Source organism: Pelobates fuscus, chromosome 5, assembly GCF_036172605.1.
Source record: "Pelobates fuscus isolate aPelFus1 chromosome 5, aPelFus1.pri, whole genome shotgun sequence".
NCBI lineage: Eukaryota > Metazoa > Chordata > Amphibia > Anura > Pelobatidae > Pelobates > Pelobates fuscus.
This window is the reverse complement of record NC_086321.1, coordinates 224930110-224954714: the sequence shown is the minus strand read 5'-3', so window position 1 is coordinate 224954714 and position 24605 is coordinate 224930110. Positions and strand designations below refer to the sequence as shown.

Below are 24605 nucleotides of genomic sequence, written 5' to 3'. Positions count from 1 at the left end.
TGGAGTCCAATCAATGAGATGAGATGTTGGTTACAGCATCCCTGCCCTATAAAAAACACACACCAGTTCTGGGTTTGCTTTTCACAAGAAGTATTGCCTGATGTGAATGATGCCTCGCACAAAAGAGCTCTCAGAAGACCTACGATTAAGAATTGTTGACTTGCATAAAGCTGGAAAGGGTTATAAAAGTATCTCCAAAAGCCTTGCCGTTCATCAGTCCACGGTAAGAGAAATGGTCTATAAATGGAGAAAGTTCAGCACTGCTGCTACTCTCCCTAGGAGTGGCCGTCCTGTAAAGAGGACTGCAAGAGCACAGCGCAGACTGCTCAATGAGGTGAAGAAGAATACTAGAGTGTCAGCTAAAGACTTACAAAAGTCACTGGCAAATGCTAACATCCCTGTTAGCGAATCTACAATATGTAAAACACTAAACAAGAATGGATTTCATGGGAGGATACCACAGAGGAAGCCACTGCTGTCCAAAAAAAACATTGCTGCACGTTTACAGTTTGCACAAGAGCACCTGGATGTTCCACAGCAGTACTGGCAAAATATTCTGTGGACAGATGAAACCAAAGCCGAGTTGTTTTGAAGAAACACACAACACTATGTGTGGCGAAAAAGAGGCACAGCACACCAACATCAAAACCTCATCCCAACTATGAATTATGGTGGTGGTGGCATCATGGTTTGGGGCTGCTTTGCTGCGTCAGGGCCTGTACGGATTGCTATCATTGAAGGAAAAATGAATTCCCAAGTTTATCGAGACATTTTGCAGGAGAACTTAAGGCCATCTGCCTACCAGCTGAAGCTCAACAGAAGATGGGTGTTGCAACAGGACAATGACCCAAAGCATAGAAGTAAATCAACAACAGAATGGCTTAAACAGAAGAAAATATGCCTTCTGAAGTGGCCCAGTCAGATTCCTGACCTCAACCCGATTGAGATGCTGTGGCATGACCTCAAGAAAGCGATTCACACCAGACATCCCAAGAATATTGCTGAACTGAAACAGTTCTGTAAAGAGGAATGGTCAGGAATTACTCCTGACCGTTGTGCACGTCTGATCTGCAACTACAGGAAACATTTGGTTGAAGTTATTGCTGAGAAAGGAGGTTCAACCAGTTATTAAATCCAAGGGTTCACATACTTTTTCCACCTGCACTGTTAATGTTTACATGGTGTGTTCAATAAAAACATGGCAACATTTCATTCTTTGTGTGTTATTGGTTTAAGCAGACTGTGATTGTCTATTGTTGTGACTTAGATGATGATCAGATCACATGTTATGACCAATTTGTGTAGAAATCCATATAATTCCAAAGGGTTCACATACTTTTTCTTGCAACTGTATGTTTCAACCACTGATTGCACGGAGCTGCAGAATATGTAACCGATTTATAAAAGGTTAATTATTACAATAATATATAAATGATGTGGAAGTCTACTTAGAAAATTAGAAGTATGGGTCTACTTTTTTTTTAATGATACACTGTCTTATAAAAGTATAGAGCATATTTAAAAGGATACTCCAAACTAGAGCAGACCTGATAATTTTTTTAAAACGCAGAAATGTGTTGACTTCTTGACTTGTACCAGTGACAGAATTCTATTTGGCAGCAAATGCAAGAAACCGATCCAAAGCACTCACCTGACATTGATTTAACGCGTCTTTGCAAAGCTGATCTCTTATAATCTGCTAAGTGTTTGAATAAGTCTTCATCACTGAGACGGTCTCCTTCCTAATAAAATTAGAAAAAGCAGTGTTTTTTACATGTCAATGTGTCAAAAAGGTGTATAAAACGAATGTACTAGATCAGGCCATCTTAGCTTTGAGCATGTGGATTCCCAAAACTTATCATGCAGCTTCTTCCTCTCTTGGGTTGAATTGATGGCATTACTGTCAAACATTTGCAACAAGCAGAAGTGATACACAACCAAGGTTACAAGGTTGTTTTGGGAGTGATATTACAAAAAAAAATCTAAGCATATACTAATTAGGTGCAAAGTACAATATATATTTTTATTCATCTTACATACTGCTGGTGTGTTCCGATACAAAACCTCTGCCTAGTTATACAAGGTTGCATATAAATATTAATTGTAATAGTCAACAACATAAGAATGTTTGCCACATTCTGTTTGATCTACATTAGTAGAAGAGACAATAATATCTTCAAAAAAGATCCAATACTCAAAAAAGTTCATCCTTATTAAAATGAAAATAGGCTCCCTCCAATACTATGTTTAGGAATTATTCACTAAACGTAGAAATATCAATAACTGAACTTCATATTAGAGAAAAAAAAAAAGTAATCAGTTCAGAAATTTGTCTACACTGTTATTTTGGCTTTAGAATGTGAAGCCCCCTGTCCAATTCCTAACAATTTCTGGCTTTAGGTAACTGAACACCCTATTATTAAAAAATAAATTGTGTGTAGATTACTAGGCCCCCTGTTGTTTTTTATTACTTTTTTTCAAAGGTTAGAAAAGTCATCTAACTTACCTGCAACCTAGTGCCAGCGTAGGCTCATCGCTGCACTTTGATCGGACCACAGTGATATCATCAAGACTGAGGACCTATGATGCATGTGTATCAACTGTTGCAAACTGCAAGTCCACCAAACAAATGCTTCTCATACAGAAGCATTGTATCCACGGTTTCACTGACAAGCATCATCCTGTGCATGATGGCTCCAAATGGTGACGACCTTTGAACATTAAATGCCTTAAGGAGGAAGAGTCTCTAGTAGCTATCTGTCTGGCAGCCACTAGTGGTGTGTTTTCGGGCAAATGTAAACATTGAGGTTTCTCAGAAATTGTAATGTTTTACATTGTCCAAGAAAAAGGATCGCATCTATGTGCCTTCCAATGATTCTCTATGGAGGACTGCGACAGTACTGCGCATGTATATACAACTTCAGGGTATGTTAAGATAAGAGAACCAGACAGCTCTCATACCCAAAGCGCTTCAAGGTGTGGATTAAGGTCGCACTTCCAAGCATTCAATTCCTAAAATATTTAGATTTGGGGCCACTAGGGGGAGGGAATAACTGTAGGCACAACAACAACCACCTCATCTAGATATGGTTGTTATTGTGAGTACAGTGTTCCTTCAAGCTGAAGTGCATTTGGTGCTTACAATGCCCCTTTAATATTACTGTAATATCAGCTCATAACCCTCCCATAGGAGCAACATAAAAAAATTACCTGTTTAAAGAAAGTGTTAACTGTAAGTGTTGTTGCTTTAAAGGGCAAGGGGGAACCATCGTCCACTGAATTGCTTCTATCAGAGAATCTCCTCCCCGGGGTCAATGAGGATCTTCTATCACCTGTACACATTATTAAAAAGTAATAAAACTCTGAGTAAATCATGCTGTTTGTATGCACAAGCAGAAATGTATTAAAATAATGGAAATACACATAGTATATACAAAGTTGAAAGACTTAATTTAAGATATTCTACCAATTGATCACAATTTAGATAAAAATTAAAGGGGAATTTATATATTTTGCTTTTTGGTTATCAGATATTTTGACATATGACATTGATTGTCCTGACACACACACACATGCAAGCATGTACTTCTTCTAACCGAAATCGAGTTGGGTTAATGCTCTAAACACAATAATATATTTGACAAATTTGAATGCAGGACTTCATAAAAGACAAGACAACCCAATTACATGTTGTTTTTTTGACCTACAGGCCGGGGTATGTAACCTTTGGCACTCCAGATGTTTTGGACAACATCTCCCATAATCCTTTTACAGCAATACAAAGGTAAAGCATAAAGGGAGATTTAGTTCAAAACAAAGGATGTCTACCCATGAGCTACAGGATTATGGACTCAGTGGTGGATTGTGGTGAACAGAGATCCAGATTGCATAATCAAGCTTGTAGCTTTCCACTTCGGTTTTTAAAATCACCACTGAGGTGATCACAGACATATGGGGCAGATTAACCTCTCTTTATTGTCCCTTAGAGTGTGCAGCATTGTATTTTCATTGTCACTATTGTCACTCAATTAGATCTGCCAATTATGGCTGAAGTACATCATATGTAATGAGATCTAGGATGTGTTCCCAAAAATATCCAGCACACCTGAACGAGTAGCTACTACTACTAACAAACTGCAATGTGCTGGATGGTGTGCTATTTGGAATTTGAGTCTGCACAGGATCAGTGGACAATGTAAGAAATTAATTTATGGAGTATCCTGATGAGCACTGAATAGATACAATGGTATTCTGTCAAATCAGATAAAAGAGATATTGTAAAGCAGTGAACACTCCATACGTTGTGGACTACATCTTTCCTGATGTTTTGCCAGCATTATGGCTGTAAGAGCATTGTGTGAGATATAGTCCACAACTCTTATAGTACCGAAAGTTGCCTACCCCTGTTCTATAGTTTAAACAATGGGCAATATCTGAAAAGAATATACGGGGATTTCAAAACCAAACATACTCATACCATTGGAGTTCTCGAAATCTGGGGCTTCTTTTTCCAAAGTCATAACGTTGATGCAGCTTAGCAGACTAATTGGCACCCAGGCAAATGGCATTCGGTATTTTCCCATTCGTTGACAGAAGTTTTCAGCTTGAGATTTTAGCTTTTCTATTTTTTCTTTGGTCTAGAAAGAGAGTTGAAGCTCAAGTTAAATGTAGGTTAGATTTTTACTACACTTTTGTTTTTCTAAAAATTCCATTATACAGAAAGGAGAGCAGTGCAACGCTTAGTGCAAAAAAGAGGTGCCACAATACATGGGGGGGGGGGGGGAGACTAAATCGCAAGCTGACCAGATGTGCTCTCTATGAGCTCCTGCCATAAAAAGCTATAGCTCAGCTAAAACTATATATACACCACTGCAAACAGCTAAAAGCCAAGGGACAAAAGGGGTCCCAAAATAATTTTTTGCGAGTTTATTCTAATGTCTGGCCCTGAGGCCTACTGGGGTTACCGGCCCGTCAGCAGGGAGAGGCGGCCGGTCTCCCACATGGGAACACGCATCCTAAAGTGAATCTACTTGGGCCCCAGTCGTCGCCCCTGTACACACTTTAGATTGGTGCAGGTTATCCCGGCCTCCGCTGGGACCACTAAACACGCTACAGGGGCAAACGCGATCTTAACAGCATGGCAAAAAAAACAACTAAATCAAGCAGGCCTTAAGAGTCTTTATTGGTTTGACTTTGAGGCCAGATTTGACAAACTGTGTCAAGATTTCTGGACTTGTATAGCAAGTCGCTCATGTACTTCAGCCTCATCTTTCCCCAAGCAGCCGCTCCAGCTCGCTGTCCCTCCTCAATATGCAAATATGTGGACATACATTGAATTATCACATGATATATGACATGACATACTCACAGATACATTCTGGCAAGGAAGGATTGATCGTCTTCCTCCTACAAGCTTTCAACCGAACAGGAAGTTCGGGTGACAGAGACAGATTGCAAGGAAGGATGATTAGACTGTGAGTGAAAATTCGTTGGTGATAAGGTATGTGGGGAGGGGAGTCTGGCAGAGCAAAGTAAGTTGATCCATATAACAGGTGCAGCTTAGGAAAGGTCCTTAAGGCTGGAGTCAGATAAAGTAGAGAGAGAAAAAGAGAAAAGCAAGTCATAAGCAGAACAGAGAGAGGAGTTGGAAAAGTTCTTACCGAGATCTAGGGGGATGCAACAGGAGCTGGAGTAAGTTTGGTTTGCAAGTAGTGGATTGTTATATGCAATACAGCCTGTGGCAAGATACGCACAGTTGCTGGAAATAGTTTGTGTGGTTACTTGGCAGAGTACAGACTACCTAGCACATGTGAGTGCCAAGTGCTGAGTTTCATTGTCTGGCAGAAGATGAGAAGAAGTGAAGTGAATTCAATGTGTTTGGTATTTTATTGTGTTTTGTTTTATTTAGAAAGATAAATGCTGCAGCATCTGCATAAGCAAGAGCAGGGTAGTAGATGATATACAGCAATTGAGTTATAGGAATCTAGCAGAGGTGTTCATAAATCGATTTGAGAAAAAGAAGACAGGAGCAGGGATGTTGGGTAGGTATTGCAATAATCTAGATGATAATTTACTAGCAAATGGAGAAGACTTCTGGTTGACTCTGGTGATAGATTGATAAATTGCAATGTTTTGTAGATGAAAGTGGAAAATGCACAATTGTGCACAATAGCAGCTCTCATGCCTGCCGGATCCAGGGCTGATGCCCCGTTCTCCCTACCCAAAAGACTGGTGCAGGCAACTGTTTTCTGTACTATAGGACTTCAGAGAATTATATCCTTCAACCCACAACATATATTGACATTTAGGGATGCTGAACTTACCTTCCCACCTTCATTCTCTTTTAAAGTCATATATGGTTCAGCACAGTCTGAGATTTCACCTTGCTGAAGAACCTTTTCAATCTGCAATAAAAGAGAAAGACTAAAAGTTATTCTTTAGCAATAGAAAAACTTATTTTACAACATTTTTTATGCCACAAAAATGCAGTAGAAGTTTTAACTTTGATATATGTGCATATTTGTGTGGTAAATGTGAATGGAAGAAAGGGTGAGGAAATGATGTGGATTTCAGAGATGTAGCCAGGTAGCCAAGACAGACGGTTCGCTGTGTTGATTTAACTATTGTCAGACTCACCTTTACAACTAAGAAGATATCTTGAGAAGGATATGTAATTGAGAACAGAGCTGCTTTAGCTTGACTGGATGGGTCAATGCTGGATGTGTGATTCCGTAGGAAAACCTTAAATACTTCAGAATTCAGATCACAATGAAAATTTTCAGAGATCTAGTTTAAAAATAACACATACACAATTTATCATACACCAGCTATAAGAATGCATAACAAACATTTAACATTATACATATTTCAGAAACTTCACACTGCTCCGCCACAAAGTATATTAAAAAGAGTTCAAGCGAATCTCTTTATTCACATTTGTAAATTATGCAAAACAACATTTTATTTTATATTTATGCTCACTTAACTCACAAAGGTTTATACCAAAATAATAGGTCATATTTTGCTTCTAAGTAATACTTATATTAAGTATAATGCATTGTAAAGGCATTGAAATATATTATGAAAAAAACTTTGGTACTTTATTTATTACCTTCTTTTTCTCTTTAAAATCATAGAGCGCAATAGTTGCAAAGAGAGGCTCAATATCAATGTCAAACCTGCAAAATAGAGGAGCAAACTGATCACAAAGAAAAAAATGGGTAAACTATTTTTTTTTAAATTAAAAATACACAGGTTTATTCACTAAAATTTGAAATGTAATGAATGTAAAAAAATAATGCAAGGTGATTAATAATTTAAGGTATAAAAAATTATAAATTGGAAAAAATAATTCAAGTCATCTATAATTTCTGCTATTATGGCCAAACATTTTAATTTACTTTTTAACCATTCTGAATTCCAAACTGAGAATTCAATGTGAATTTTAAATGTATACTGAAATCATAGCTGATTTTTCCAGTTTGGCTATCTTGAAATTCACTTTGAATTCTCACTTTAGTAAATCACCTTGAAAAATTCCAATGGAATTACAATAGAAAGAAATATATTTTGTTTTTTATATGTTTAAAAGCCCATTAGAGACACATGACAGAATACGTCTGTAATAACACATCAGGTTGTAAAGATTTTGTATTAAAATTGAATCTACCACTCATTGAAAGGGACACTCCACACAGCTAAAGCACTATTGTCCCCAAAACAAGTTTTGGTGAATAGATCATGCCCCAGCAGTCTCACTGCTCACTTCTCTGCCATTTAAGAGTTAAATCACTTTGTTTATGCAGCCTTGACCCCCCCCCCCCCCCCACCCGCATGTGACATACACAGGCTTCCTAAACACTTCCTGTAAAGAATCATCTAATGTTTACACTTCCTTTATTCTACATTCTGTTTTAGAATTGCTTATATGTTGCTATGTTAATATCTTGTAACATCTGATTTAAAATGAAACAATGCAGGGTGTCAGTCACAGCTAGGGGAGGTGTGGCTAAGGCTGCATAAACAGAAACAAGTGATTTAAATCCTAAATGGCAATGAATTGAGCAGTAAATCTTTAGAGTCATGATCGATACACCAAAACTGCTTCATTAATCTAAAGTTATTTTGGTGACTATAGTGTCCCTTTAAGCATACTTTATGTGTGAAGATTGTGTCCTCTTTTTTATTTTACATAAAGTGCAGATTTCAATAAAAATCAACACATTTATAATTTGTTACACCTCCTGTCTGTCAATCAGACAACTGATCCTATTAATTCCTAGTTGTTTAGCTGAACTGGCAGGCTATTACCCAGAGAGCCTTTATAGAGCTACAAATGAATATGTTGTAAGCTCTTTTACAGAAACACTATTCTACAGTTATGTCTAAATTGCAGATATATCAAGAAAGGTCTGTTAGCCAACTAATTCTCAAAATAATTCAATAAATAGCTAAGTAGTTATTGTAAAGGCTCTGCCGATTGATGCAGGTTTATCATGAGAGGAGGTTACAACACTACGGTTTGTGGGGAAAAACAAACAAAAACAAAATACTGCCAATACAGCATAATCTGCATGCTGCTCAGCTGCTTTTTAACAGTGAAGTTATAATAGATTCATACTTCAGACTATGAAACTTGACCATTATCCTGTATCCTGTATGTTCCTTTGGGCACTCAGGCACAGGTCGGATCTCCACAGTGTCCTCCTGGAAATAAATGAGAAGATATGTTATTTCCTTATACACCATGAAAAAAAAAAAAAAACACTGCAGAACTATAAGCAAGAGAATCAATGACTTTTAATATTGAAAACACTATGCTGTAATTGTCAAATTATGATATAGGAGGTGGGGCCTGACCTCGAAGCAGAGTAGTTGCACGATACCAAAGCTCCTGCTCCGGGCGACAGTTCTCAGAGTTCTCATATTCTCTATTTTTGATGCAAATGATGATATGATACATGAGCAGTAGCTCTTTGTTAGTAGCCATTTTGATTACATTACTTGTCAAGTGAATAGTGGTGAATTATGAACACACAGGCTGTGTTCTTAAAGGAACACTATGGGGTCAGGAACACACACATATTCCTGAACCTATAGTGTTTAAACCACCATTTAGGTGACTTGCACCCCCTTAGCAAAGGTGAAAAGTTACCTTATTTCCAGCGCCACGTGGGTCCGCCAACACTAGCTTTGCCCCCGATCCGCCTCCTTGGTGATATAAGATTGGCTGAAATTGTCAACGAGGTAAAATGGGGTGGGGCCAAACACAGTTTTACCCAATCAGCACCTCCATATGGAGATGCATTGAATCAATGCATCTCTATGAAGAAAATTCTGCGTCCCCATGCAGAGCGTGGAGATGCTGAACGGCAGTGCTGCCTACTGTGCAGCACTGCTCCAGGAAGCACATCCAGTGGCGGTGTCCCTAGGGGGCAATGTAAACACTGTCTTTTCTCTGAAAAGGCAGCGTTTACATTAAAATGACTGAAGGCAATGATTATACTCACCAGAACAACTACATTAAGCTGTAGTTGTTCTAGTGACTATAGTGTCCTTTTAATTTCACTTAAAAATAGTTTGCCTGTTCACAAGTTGGAATTGTTGTGTGAGTATAAGCATTACCAATAGGTGGCACTTAAGTTAGAGGTGAGTTAATAGAAGGGGCTGAAAACGTAAGTGGATGGTAATGGCAGGAATGGTCAGAATAAGCAGTTTTGTGTCAAAGAAGCATTCTGTGTTCCAACATTCTTTTTATACACTTTTCAATATAACAACGTTCCATGACAAATGCGAAGGGCCACCACACGCCAATTAATGCTGAACCGTTATGTGATTCTCAGCAATATTAACAATATTATCCAAAGTGGTATAAAAAGTGCGGAAAACTGTGTTTTATTCTTAGGGAAAACAAATGTATCACCTCATCTATTGGTGGACTCAAGGCAAAAAGTTCAGCTTGTCTGTTCGCTTTGCGAGCTTCTTCATTTTGTCTCTCCAAATCCTCCACATTAGTAATCTGGAGCAGGTTCTTCACACGAGTTTCTGGATTTAATCCACGCAAATCAAAATCGCAGGTGGTTAATGTGGCTCGTCCAGACTCATCATTAATTACTGTCATGGGGCGTGCATCAGCCTAAACCATACATGGATAAAGCTCATCACTGACAATGCATACAATGACTACAGGATAGAGAATACAGAACATCATAAAAGCAATTATAAACAGATGATGCAAGCATGGGCTACTGATAGAATGTAGCAAACATCGGGCCATTTTAAAGAACAGATGAACCATAGGAACTGCCTGATAGACTGGGCAGCTCTTATGGTTTTCAGAAAATTTTGTCTTTATAATCTCCTTAAAATATTGAGGGAGAATATTTATGATTAAAAAAGTTGGAAACTTCAACTACATCATGCGGCTCATCTAATCCTTTGTGCAATGTTGTATTGGATATGACCTTTCTTTTTGCTAGAAAATTATTTAGTAAAGAAGTGAAAACTGGAACTCCTGGTTCTCTTAGTGTGCACCTTTCTTGACAAATGCAGCCAATTGTAGGGTGATAGATAAACCCATCCCACTTAATCCACGCGTTCACTCTCCAAATTCCTATAAACAAAAAAAAGTTACCTGCACAGATCCCAAATCCCTACACATTTAAATAAGAGGATTTTTTGGTATTACTCCAATGGCCTTTATTTCTATATATTGGGGCTGATGAGTAGTATAGTACTACTCCCAGGAGTAGTGGGAGTTTGAGCACAGGAATTAATTTTATATTTTTGTATATGCTCAGAAAAGAATTTGAGGGCTGTCACGAACTACAGGCATGTGACTTGCTCCATTGGTTGAAAGGATTAAAAATCACTATTTGTCTGCACAAAACTGAAAATAATGGTAGACAATCCCTTATAACACAACCCAATCCTAGAAAAGCTGCAAGCACCAAAGACATTTATAAACAGGGTGCCTTAGCTTACCTTAGTCAAATTAGATTAAAAACCCACTTAACACAGTTTAGAAAAAAAAACCTATAAATTCACAGTACTAATTCTACAAATCTCTTCAAACAAAGGCAGATCTTAATAAAGGAACATCTATTATTAATAAAAATAGTCACAGTGAAATAAATATATATATATAAAAAACAAAAAACAAAAAACAAGTTCTCATACACCAAACGTATAAAAATAAAAGTGAGGTAACTAACAGGAATACCTAAAACTCACTGTACCATCAAAGTATCAGTCTTTCTGTTTTAAGAAAACTTTTAGTGAGGAAAATGAAAATTCACTACAAATTCGATTTGGCTCTCAAAATGGATTACAAGGTTCTGTAGGTTTTTAGCATCTAATATATACCTTTCTGTGCATCTCTGTTTATAGCTCGATCCACTAAAGATGGACCTGGATAGCAGTAATTTGTGGGGGGAGATTAGTATATCCCAAGAATGGGCTGAAAATAACCAATGCTGTATACTTATGTACAGATGGTTTGGATCTCTTTGTAATCAAGGCAGATCAATGAATGAATCCAGACATATATTTCATACATAATGCTCCAAAATAAAAAATAGTATTAAAACTCTGTTCAATTTTTTAAGTGAGAGACACTGCACTGAATTTACAATATACACTGAAATTTATTTATTTTTGCACGACAAATTTTATTGCATGCAGTGCTCATACATAAAAAACATCACACTGCTCAGAGCTCGCATGTGCACAGTGACAGAATAATTTCTGCCCATGGATGTATAGATAAAATAGACCCATAGCTTGTAGAAAGTGATCGCAAATGTAGGAGAAATGATGAAAAGAAAGTTACTTATTATAAAATAAGATTTTAAATAAGTATTAAAACCAAGTAGTAAACTTGTGCAAATTCAAACTCACATAAATAGTATAGTGTGTTTATAGCAGTATTACCTCTGCTAACATTGAGCTTCACAGATGGCAATGTACGACAGCGCGGCACGTGGAGGGAAACGTGACTCCCTTGTGCTGCGCAGACCTCCTCCTGCCGCGCGGTCTGGCTGAACCACGTGGCCACGCAGCAGGACGTCTATAAATAGAGGTCGACATGATGTCGCACCAACTCTTAAAGTGACCACGTCATCATTGCGATTCTGATCTGTTTTGGATCACAGTGATGACGTGGACCTATCAGAACATAGGTAAACCTATTTAAGGCTTGTTTTAGCCGCCATTCATTACCTTATCGTGGTTACTGTTAGTGCTCCTAGAGATTCCCTTGTGATTTCCTGTGTTTGACCTCGGCTTCGTATTGGACTCATTATTTCTGGTATCCTGACCCTGGCCTTGACCCTGAGTATGTCTTTTATCCTGTCCTTAATTTATCTTGACCCCGTTTCTTTTTGTATTAATACGTTAAGTCCAGCAATTCTAAGGCTCTGTAAAGGTCTTTCGGATCCACCTTTTGTTTGTTCCCTCTTTCCTGTGTGTTGAGGTACGACTCCCGTGACACAGTGGCAGAGATCCATTAAGTTATAGCAGATTGTAAGCTTGTTTTTACAGGACCCCCCCATCAACTATAGTTCCTGTATGTCATTCATGGTTAGTTAGATTTTCGATTTGGTCCTGTTTACCCATTGTACAGCGCTGCAAAATAAGTTGGCGCACTATAACCCCATAAGGACATAGCTTCATAAGTAAAAGGCCAGCATGATGGACATTTTCCATCATGTACCCTTAAGGGGTTAAAGAATTGTAATTGATTTTTTTTTTTTATAAGCAAGGTCTTTTCCTGAAAGTGTATATATAATTGTTTTTCATTGTCACTTACTATATTTGTTGTACACATTGTACTTGAAAATTCTAATATAAGTATAATTACAAGGGTAAGAATTGGAACTGGCAATATTATATTCATATTCTTTAATCACAAATGTAATGCCCTCCTTGAATTTAGAAAGAAGTAATTCCTTTTATGAGGCACGGGAAATAATGTACCATTAGTAACTCATTCCAGATGAATCATTGATGGCTATTCACTAGAGCTCACATTAGTAGCTGATCAATTCCCAAGGTTCTTGAACTGTGTGAAAATTGCTGGTATTTACTAATAAAACAAAAATCGAAGAGAAATCCAATCTAGGTTTAGGAAATTACATCATAATTCATTGCATTGGAGAAGAAGTAACAGAAGCATTGGCTTGTTGTGTATAAAATGTGTCTCATTCACTTTCACAATTCTGATTCCCCCATCATGTTGTAGGGACCGGAGGAGGGAGAGTCAGCAAGACGGGAGGTAGGTGCTTACTGAACACATTTAAAATACATTTAAAATCTGGGGATAAAAACATGTTAACAATTCTGGGACCGAATAGTTATGTCTGGTTTGAAATAATTTGTAGGCAAATGGCAAAAAGGAAAGCATTCATTAACTTATGTAAGAATATGCATACCGTAACTTGTTACTATACATCCATATAAAAAGTAACATTAATGCTATTGATAAGGATTCACTAAAACAATCTGCTCAGACATACTTGATCATTAGCTGGAGATATAGCTTCATCTGATTCAAACGACTGCTTCTGAAGTGTCTTCTGGAAATCCTTCCTAGACCCACCTCTGGTAAAAATGCTGGTTCCAGGGTTTTCTTGGTTTCTAAAAGGTAGATAGATGGAGAAAATAAACTATGGAATTTGTAGTTCTAAACAGCAGAATAATGCAATAAATTATGCAATGCACCAGAATGCAGAGATCTCCCATCTCCATGTTGGCATGTTCAGCATGTTAACCCTAAGCTCACCTACACGGTGTTCCCCTTTGGGTACACTACTCTTTCCTGTGTCAGTATAGCACCAGGCACACCATTGCACTTAGAGCTGATATGAGGCTAGGTATTATAAATATATTATAAAAAAACACTGTGATATTATAGCATTGATTTTAGTAAAGGTGGCATTTTCATACAAAAAAATATTTTTTAAAGCTAATAATCCTAGCTCCCATCATTTACATGTATCACCTTCAAAATCTTCATTCATTCCTTCACGTTCTTCATGCTTGAATTCCAACCAATATTTTATGTGATGTTCTTTTCTACATCTCCACGTCCCTCTTTTCTGATTAAAATGTCTCGGTATGCCAGTACCCCCCACCTTTTACCTGTCCCCATCTTTAGAATTTTTATTCATGCTGTATTAAATCAGCTTCATCAAAGGCAAGCAAAATGTTCACGGTTATTCACTAAAGGGAGTATTTAAAGTGAATATCAAATTTAAAGTCAAAGTACAGTTACTGAACACGAATGATCTAAACCTCAGATTCACTACTGAGGGGGAAACCCCTACTCTGACTTTCCTAGATCTTACTTTAATCCCGAACTCCAATGGGACAATCAAAAGTAACTTATTAAGGAAAAGTACGGCCACAAATAGCCTACTTAACTGGAAGAGTCATCATCCAGCCCCTCAGAAAAAGGGGATCCCGATCGACCAATATTTACGCCTTAGGCGTAACTGTACAGACATTGACTACTTCAAAACAAAGGCCAGAGATCTGCGGACCATGTTTAGAACAAAGGGGTATCCCAACAAATGCCTTAAAAGGGCTTACCATAGAGCCCTACTTGTAGACAGAGAAAGCCTAATAAGAAGAACCCTTCCCGTGTAAAAAAACAATGGAGCAAGATAACAAACAACTTAGATGTGTAGCCACCTACGATGCAGGTTGGGACTACGTAAGATCGGACATGAAATATGGGGGAATGGAAATGAAATATGGGGGAATAGACACTGAAACCCACGCTACAACGCTGTGTCTGGTGTGAAGAGGGGGTCCAGGAGGGGCAAGGAAGTGTCCCTGAAAGGCATTTTCGAAATGTGCTCACCCTAGTCACAGTTAGGGCAGAAAACATAAATGAGGAGGACAGAAACATTGAATTCGTTGTTTCTCCTCTTCGACTCACTATGTTCAATGGAAGAAAACTGCTAAATTTATAAGATTGATTCACAGGGAGCCAAGATAGGAATGCTCAGTTCCATGATGTGTGGCTTTTTAGATTTAAATTGATTTTTCAGACTTCATAAAAATATATTTGCTAAATATAAGAGATAAATAAATAGAACACACAAAAAAAATATGATTAGTGACATTTTCTCCTTTAGGCTTGCATAAAATTATTAGCATTTTCAAAAGTTGGATACCCTCCTGTATTGGTTCACTTACTTTCGATTAACTATTAACCAGTCGCGTAAGTATGTCCGAACACAATCTTTGATGTGTAGATCAAGTTCAGCCCTATATACGGAAGATAAAATGAAAACACGTGACATATGTAAAACAATATGCTACATGTTGCTCCCAGCTTAGACCTCACATTCAGCAAGAATACGGAGCCATGTTTAATATATGCATTCTTTTATATTTCATTTGAATTGTCTGTGCCAGAAATGAACACGTCTAATCTTGACTAAGATTTGTTGATTGTATAAACATGAGCAATATTTGAGTTTTACTATACATAAGAAAAGCTTTATTTATTTAATGCATAAATACACATAGGAAAAGAATTTAACTACAAAAATGTACATATATATATTTAATTTAAAAATTATTATTTTTTTTAATGAAGAGCATTGCTGTGGAGAGATAGGACACTTTTAAATAAGAACCATTACAGGAAGCTGAGAAAGGGGGAATGCAGTTCTGGCAGCTCATGATCGGATTTAAGAGATACAGCTGTAATCAAAATTATTCAACCCCCATTGAAAACCAGGTTTATTGTCAAAATTTACAAACTTTAAGCTGGTTGCAATAAACAAATCAAACAACAGCATTTTAAATAACTTAACAAAACGAATGCTTCAAGTGGTTTCCCCAAAATCAACTAAAATGCAACTTATAATGACTTGTCCAGTCTTAATTATTCAACCCCCTTCATGGCAAGTATCTTTAGTACTTAGCAGAGCACCATTTTGCTGTTGTGACGAAAAATGAGATAACGAGAAAACGAGTCAGTGTTCCTGAGTAATCTTAGCCCAATGCTCATGGCCTCTAGTTTAGTAATATTCTTGGGTTTGCATGCTGCATCCGGCTTCTTCAAATCCCACCAGAGATTTTCTATTCAATTAATCCATCTTGCCTGCCTTCCACACACTGCAGGTTTCCAGTGCCAGAGGATGGAAAGCAGCCCCAGAGCATCACCGAGCCACCACCATGCTAAACTGTAGGCAGAGTCTTCTTTTAAACATATTCTTCTTCCTCCAGACATACCGCTGATCCATTGGGCCAAAATGTTCAGGTTTTGTTTCATCTCTCCACAGAAAAGAATCCCCAAACTTCTGTGGCTTATACAGGATTACATGATTTTAAGCATATTGGAGTCAACCTTTGTTGTGCTTTTTGGTCAGTAGTAGTGTACGTCTTGGAGTTCTGGCATGAAAACTTTCTGCGTTTAGCTTGCGCCTTACTGTGCTCACTGAAACCTCAGTGCCTGTTGCCACCAAGTCTTGCTGCAGGTCTTTTGCAGTCACTCAAGGGTTTTTTCACAACCTGCCTTCTCAGAAATCTGTTTGCAACCATTGATAGCTTCCTTTTTCTGCCCCGTCCAGTTAGTGGAACCACTGTTCCTTCAACTCTGAACTTGCTAACTATGCTTCCAACGGTGTCTCTAGGAAAACTCAGTGCCTCTGCTATGTTTTTATATCATGTTCCTGGTTTGTGAAGAGTGATGATATCTTCTCTTAACTTTGTGAACCATTCTTTTGACTTAGCCATATTTTTAAAACATTCTGTCAAACGTGACACTCAACATACCCCTAGCCAGTTCAGGTAATTCAAGTGGTCCAGCTCAAGCACACCTGGTGCAACTAATGAGGCCCTTGACTGGCTGCATCAGGTGTGCTTGAGACAACACCTGTTTTGCACATTTGTGCACATTCTATTCTATTCATAGGGTTTAAATAATTTTGAGACTGTAGAAGTCATTATAAGTTGCATTTCCAGTTGGATTTGTGGAGACCACCTGAAGCATTTGTTGTGCGGACCTATTTCTATTGTTCTTGTTTGCTCTGTTCATTGCAAAGAGCTGAGATTTTTACAATAAACTCGATTTTCAATAAGGGTTGAATAATTTTCATCACAAGAGTAAAACTTTTTAAAAAGTGCATTTGAAAAGTAATGATGTGGGGAACATGTATTTGCTTACTGTTTTTATAACTGGGGCAACACAGGATATTTATTGAAAATTAAACTATGAGTAATGATTTGTATTAATTGTGTCCTCAATCAATACTTTGTACCCAGTGACCCCATATCTAGTGTTACAGAGTAGGAGATCGATGACTCCAACAATTCTTATATATGAGGGTGGTTGTGAACCAGTATAAGAAAAGCATGCAAACACACAGATGCATACACATGTAAACAATCTATTACTAAAACCATTTATTGAGGTCACACATCATAAACAAATTTAAGGCATTAATGGACTACCTACAACAGAAGCTCATGGACATTCACGGAGATGTTTCTTATTATTGTTATGAAGTATTTATAAATTGTCAACCTTTTCCACAGTGCTGTACTTTTTGGTGAATTCAGATATATATTCACATACTGGTACAAAAAGAACAGATGACAGTAACTTACAATCTAGCATAGTGGTTCCCAACCCAGTCCTCAAGTACCCCCTTACAGTCCCCCTTACAGTCCTTGGTGCCCAAGGTGTTTTTAGAAACAATTTAATAAAAACACTTCAGAAACAACAGAGTAATCCCTAAATCCTGGACCGGTATGGGGTACTTAAGGACTGGGTTGGGAACTCCTGATCTAGCAGATTACAGCATTTTATTCAAATGCTTGTCAAAATTGCTCTCGAGCTTACAATCTAAATGTATTAATGGTGTGTTAAGACAAGTGGTTTCAGGTTCAGAGATCTCTGGACATTTGCAAATACTGTTTAGCATGTGAGTTATCTAGAAAAAGAACATCTACTGGTTTCTCTCCATTTGCATGTGCTCTATATAGGTAAAGAGAAAATAGATTATAATTACCCATCCTCTGGTAAGGAAGGTAGTACTGTCCGACACTCTTTGCCTTTGTAGGTAAGTTCCAAATCATCTTCAGGAAAGTCACCAAAATCGTGAAGAAGTTCAGATTCATAGTTGATGGAGTTTGTCATTAGGAAAGCTTCAAAGTCTATTGGATCAACAATGTCATAAAATGGAGGCTGTGGGTAAAAGTACACATGTACACGTGTTACTGGATGTTTAGCATGTGAAACAATTGGAACTTAACACTAAAGTGTGAGCTGCTAGGAACTCAAAGTGATTTATTTAGATTGCCAATAGTCGAACTCGACAAATCTAGCTATGTTTTTAGTTCAGCTATTTTGTCCTATATTTTGAAATTAATTTTGGACTCAAGTTGTAACTGTGTTTGTCTCACTATACTGGTGAAGATCAACTAAATGTCTTACCCAGATTAAATAACTAATCAAATAATTGTTTTCAATGACAGATTAAATATCAACAAAGGAAGGGTACTAACAATTCTAGTGCCTTCAAATGCAGCACTTGAAAAAAGCGTATCCGTAAAGAGAAATCTACAAATTCAGCTCCCGAAACCCCTCCGAATGGTCCTCGGCTCTGATCCCCACTGTACACGTAGGTAGTATAGGATCTACGGGGTTTCACAATGATGGTGTCGGACGGATCTCAATATTGCTGTTGTTGCTAAACTCGGTAATGGTTCAATCCTACGCGTTTCATCTAGTCTGCGTTCACTTCCTCGGGTATTTGGATGATTTCACTTGGAATCAAACAAATCAGGGGCAAAAGGTGCCACAGCTAAATTGCACATATTTGCCTTGCAAACATAAGATAGTGAAGTTACCCTAAATAAAAAAAATGCTCCACAACCTGGAGTAGGGGGAGATGTATATAGAATGTGCATGCGTTATGTACACAGAAAGTATATACTGCATGTATATAGAGTGTACAAATGGCATGTATATAGAATATACATATATACAGAATTAATATGCTGCATGTGTGTAGAATGTATGTGATGCATGTATTCAGAACGTACAGTTAGGTATAGAAATATTTGAACACCAATATAATTCTCATAATTTTGACTGTGTACGTCACCACAATAGATTTGAAATAAAACAGTCAAGATGCAATTTAAGTGCAGACTTTCAACTTTAAAGGGACACTATAGTCACCAGAACAACTACAGCTATTGAATTTGTTCTGGTGAATAGAACCTTCAGGCTTTTTGCTGTAAACACTGTATTTTCAGAGAAAATGCAGTGTTTACATTACAGCCTAGTGATAACTTCACTGGCCACTCCTCAGATAGCTGTTAGAGATCCTTCCTGGACCATGGCTGTCTAAAATGCATCCAAACATTCAGTATCTTCTCCCTCTGCATGCAGACACTGAACTTTCCTCATAGAGATTCAGATTGGCCAGGGCTGTGTTTGAATCATGCTGGCTCTGCCTCTGATCTGCCTCTTTGTCAGTCTCAGTCAATCCTAGGGGGAAGCATTGTGATTGGATCAGGCTACAACTTCTGATGATGTCAGCAGACTGCTTGTTTTTCTGAGTCTAACAGCATGCAGAGTTACAGCTTCAGGTTTGAATACAGTAAGATTTTTACTATATTTATGGAGGCATGAGGGGCCCAAGGGGGCTAGATGGTGGTTTTAACACTATAGGGCAGGAATACATGTTTGTGTTCCTGACCCTATAGTGATCCTTTAATTCAAGGGGTGGAACAAAAATATCATATGAAACATTTAGAAATTGCAACCATTTTCATACACACAGTCCCCTTATTTCAGGAGCTCGAATGCAACTGGACAAATTGACACAATCATAAATACAATTTAAATTTATTTAATAATTTGTTGAGGAAGTGAGTGCTTGAAGTCCAACGCATAGACATCACCAAACGCTGGGTTTCCTCCTTTGTAATGCTTTGCCAGGCCGTTACTGCTGCTGTCTTCAGTTGTTTGTTCATGGGTATTTCTGCCATAAATTTTGTCTTCAGCAAGTGAAAAGCATGCTTGATTGAGCTGAGATCAGGTGATTGACTCGGCCATTGCGTAATATTCCACTTCTTTGTCTTAAAAAACTCCTGGGTTGCTTTTGTAGTGTGTTTTGGGTCACTGTCCATCTGTAAAGTGGATCTCGGTTCAATCAACTTTGCTGAATTTAGCTGAATCTGAGCAGACAATATATCCCTATATACTTCAGAATTTATCTGGCTGCTTCTGTATTCTGTCACATCATCAATAAACAATAGTGACCCAGTGCCATTGGAAGCCCATGCCATTACACTGCCTCCACCGTGTTTTACAGATGATGTGGTATGCTTCTGATCATGAGCTGTTCCAAGCCTTCTCCATACTTTTTTTTTTTCTTCCCATCATTCAGGTACAAGCTGATCTTCGTTTTCTGCCCAAAGAATGCTGCTCCAGAAGGGTGCTTTTGACAAAGTCAAATCTATTCTGTAATTGCTTTTGTGAAGTCTTCTCTTTATGGCAAACTTTGATAACGATGTGTCTACCTCCTGCCTACCTTCACTTGGCTGGATGTTTTGAAGGGGTTTTTCTTTTCCATGGAAAGGATCCTACGATCATCCACCACTTTTGTTTTCCTTGGACAGCTGGGCATTTTGTGTTGCAGAGCTCACCAGTGCGTTTTTTTTATTTCAGAATGTACCAAACTGTTGATTTGGCCACTCCTAATATTTCTAGCAATCGCTCTGATGAATTTTGTTTGCAACCTAAGGATGGCCTGTTTTACTTGCATGTAGAGATTTTTTGACTGCATGTTGTGGGTTCACAGCAACTGCTTCCAAATACGAATGCCACAGCTGGGAATCCACTACAGATCTTTTACCTGCTTCATTGATGAAGAAATAATGAGGGAATTGCCTACATATGTCCATGAAACAACTTTTGAGTCAATTGTCCAATTACTTTTGGTCCCTTGAAAAAGAGGAGGCTACATATTAAAGAGCTGTAATTCCTAAACCCTTCCTCCACTTTTGCTGTGAGACTGCACTTTAAGCCCATATTCATTATTTTACTGTAGCTTGAATTTATTTTAATAAACAGACAAAATAACAAAACTTGTGTCAGTGTCCAAATATTTTTCGGACTCAACTGTATGTGATTCATGTATGTAAGATGTATATGCTGAATGTATGCAGAATATTTGTGCTGCATGTATACAGAATGTATGTGCTGCATGTTTATAGAATATGTAATGCATGTATATAGGATGCATGTGCATAAAATGTACGTGATATACACAGCATATATCAAAACAAAGAAAATAAATCCAAAGGTGGTCTAACTAAGAGACAACCATGAGGACAATTACCCAGTCCAATTCCAATAGTAAATGTTAACAGGAAAGAAAATAATAAATAACTTTATTAAGGTATATAATACAATGTATACATAAATACCAATCTAAATAGATAAAGTCAGTTAAGAGGAATAACCCACCATCAAAAATAGAGATAGGTGGCTAAATAGTAGCCTACTGTATATAATCCTTCTAAAAAGAAAAGAAAAATAATAATGACTCAATGATGCTTGGGCTAAGGGTATAGAAACACTCATATGGGTGGAGAGGCTAGGTGGAGAGTAGTGGGTAATGGAATGTGTGGATCATAATCTCACATTCATATAGCCCCACATATAGTAAACTCCTCCACAAGTAGTCACCCTTAGTGTTCCAACCCTATACTCCTGGGAAACACCTTCAAGGGTGTTCCAATCCAGACTTATCTATAATAGAAAAATACACCAAACTTAAAATAAAATAAAAACTAATGGTAACCAGTCTAAATAGAGAGAGACAGAGAGGAAAGAGGAGAGGCCAGGCACGAAATGGAAGTGGCTAATTAATAGCCTACTAAGAGAGCTACCTTTCTAAAATAGAAAGGAGATTAACTAAATAGTGCTCTGGCTAAGGGTGTACAAGCAATAAGAGAGGAGGGGAGAAATAAAGGAGAGAGGTAAATGCATAAGCATATATAAACGTTTAGGTAAGGTATCAAAAAACCAACCATATAATATAAACCTCTCCCCCCACTTGTAGACTCCCAGCAAACAAACACTCTCTATGCTAAACCCTATACTCCTAAGGAAACACCTTCGAGGGTGTTCTAATCTCAGCTCAAACTAACATTAGAAAAGGTTCCAAGAGTTTAAATAAGTGACAAATCATCTGTGCAGAGTGCTCAAATCGTGAGTGAAAAAGTGGCTAAAACCCGACGCGCGTTTCAGCGTGTTCCACACGCCGTCATCAGGGGTAACGCCAATGCAGCTAGCCCAGCAGTCTGTTTTATACCCTGTATCAGTAAGTCCACCAATCAACGATCGTCCCACTAATGAGGCAAACGGGGCGTGTCTAGAAGCTCCGTTACATGACTCATTCGGCGATCAGGTGGAACTAAAAGCATAATAGCATTAACCGTTTGGGTGCCCAATTGAGGTCCAGGATTAACCCATAGAGTGTGCAATTATACACACCAACATAGAGAATGTGAAGTACACTATGTATCTGCAAGAATAACACTGAGGAAAAGATAGCAAATGAAGCTATATATCCAACTAATTATATAGTGTTATGCTTATACTAGTGTAAATAACAACCTGTACCTACGTCAGTTTCAGATAGTATATACACTGTATATGATTGTGAATAACCTGATTACACAAGTTATGCCAGTATTGGTGTAACAAGTTGTACATATGTCAATTACACATGGCATGGATAGTGTATATAATAGTAACAAAACAGGTTAAACACAGTGTGCCAGAAAAACGTACATAGCAGGCTGTGCATGTATAGAGTAGTAGGCAAACAAATTATGCCTGTATAATGTGCATAGCTAACTGTACATGTACCAATTACAAATGGCATACTCAGTATATATAATTGTGGGGCAGGTTTAAACAGGTCAATGCTCCTTCAGAAAAGGGTATAAAAAAGAGAATTTTAAGATATCGGTGTTAAAGTGATATATACATATGTGAATAAACTTAACTCGAAATATCATTGTTAATCAGTTTGTCAAATAAATGGGGAATAGGAGAAGCCTTCATTTAACCCTGATGGTGACAGGGTTTTTAATTGGTAAATCCAAAAGGCTTCTCTCTGTCTCAATTTCAAATCCCAGTTCCCTTTTCGTGGCGGTTGTGGAACATGTTCAAGGCCCATGAACCGAATACCAGCAGAGGAGTGGTTATGGTGTAAATGCAGATGTCTTGACACGGGTGTCTCTAGGTGTCTCCTGACAGAGTTCACGTGCTCACGTATCCTAAACTTAAAGTGACGGAAGGTCTTGCCTACATATTTTAAACCACAGGAGCAAATTAGCAAATACACTACTCCTGTGGTTAGGCAATTGAAGAAGGAGCGAGGTTTGAAATGGCTCATGCCACTACTATCAATGGTTAATTTAGAGTGTCTCTTGATAAAGGGGCAAGCACTGCAACGGCCGCATTGAAATGTGCCTAATGGTAGATACTTCTGGAAATACCCAGAGGGTGTTGTAGTCTGGAGGTGACTGGGTGCTAGCATATCCCTTAAATTTCTCCCCCTCCGTGCTGTAATAGAAGGGGAGGGGGGCAATACATCCTTTAGGTGTTTGTCAGAGTAAAGGATAGGCCAAAATTTTTGAAAGGTTTTTAGCATAACATCCCATCCTGTGTCAAATGTGCCGATACAACGTATTTTTGTGTCTTCGGTCTTAGTAATCCTATCACAGCATATATGTAGAATGAAAGTGATATACACAGGATTGCAAACTAGAGAGCGATCTTCTAAGCAGCTGATAGATTAAAATTAAGAAAGCAATTTACTTAATTTTGGTATTTCAGCTGTCAAGTATAAAGCTCCCCAATTTAATATCCTCATGTGGAATTGTCATCTTAAGGATACCAAATTAGGGAGATATCTTCTAAACACAACAACTCCCTAATTTGGCACCCATAATTATGGCACTTAAGTGGTCATGGTGCCTGGAATGTGCGGTGTTTTCCTATGAAACTCGGCAGATACTGAGTTTAACCCCTACATTCTGTATACATCCAGCATGCACATTCTATATACATTTCATTTAGACAAGATCAAAACACACAAACACAATAACCTCTTGAGCCTCAATGTTTCCCTGATGCATTGGACCATCCACCTGTACACATGCGGAACAAAAATCAGTATGTTGAAGAATTATATTTTTATTTACAAACTGGGTAGATGCATATCTGTTTGCAGATATGAGAGTGTGCATGTTTTCAGGCATCACGGTGGAAGGGTGCATGTATCTGAACATGTATGAGAATGAGTGTGTCTTCATGTATGTGGGTTACGATGTGGGTGCCAGAATGTATGTATGAGAATGAGTAGATACATGGAAATGCACCCACTAAAACCAGTTGATTAATTAATTAATCAGTTAGTAAAATGAAAAAAAAAAAAAAAAAAACATGAAAAAAAAAACCCAGCAAAGCCTGAAAATACACACCAGCAAAGTCTATGGGGCCCTAGTAGAGTCTACAACGTGGATTTGGAGTCACACTGGGAAAAAGCCTGGAT

General features: G+C 37.9%; 1 protein-coding gene across 5 annotated transcripts in view; it reads right to left on the bottom strand.

The window, feature by feature from the left end:
• Window positions 1-24605, bottom strand: part of DOCK8 (dedicator of cytokinesis 8) — a 172753-nt gene that overhangs the window by 104879 nt on the left and 43269 nt on the right. For all 5 annotated transcript variants that reach the window (XM_063455068.1, XM_063455070.1, XM_063455069.1 and 2 more), the window contains 11 exons: window positions 18030-18205; window positions 15202-15273; window positions 13515-13635; window positions 9923-10135; window positions 8621-8706; window positions 7112-7178; window positions 6637-6786; window positions 6324-6404; window positions 4478-4637; window positions 3211-3332; window positions 1652-1742 (listed from right to left, as the gene is read on the bottom strand). In XM_063455068.1, coding sequence (XP_063311138.1) covers window positions 1652-1742; window positions 3211-3332; window positions 4478-4637; window positions 6324-6404; window positions 6637-6786; window positions 7112-7178; window positions 8621-8706; window positions 9923-10135; window positions 13515-13635; window positions 15202-15273; window positions 18030-18205 — 1339 coding nt within the window. The remainder of the gene's footprint in view (window positions 1-1651; window positions 1743-3210; window positions 3333-4477; window positions 4638-6323; window positions 6405-6636; window positions 6787-7111; window positions 7179-8620; window positions 8707-9922; window positions 10136-13514; window positions 13636-15201; window positions 15274-18029; window positions 18206-24605) is intronic.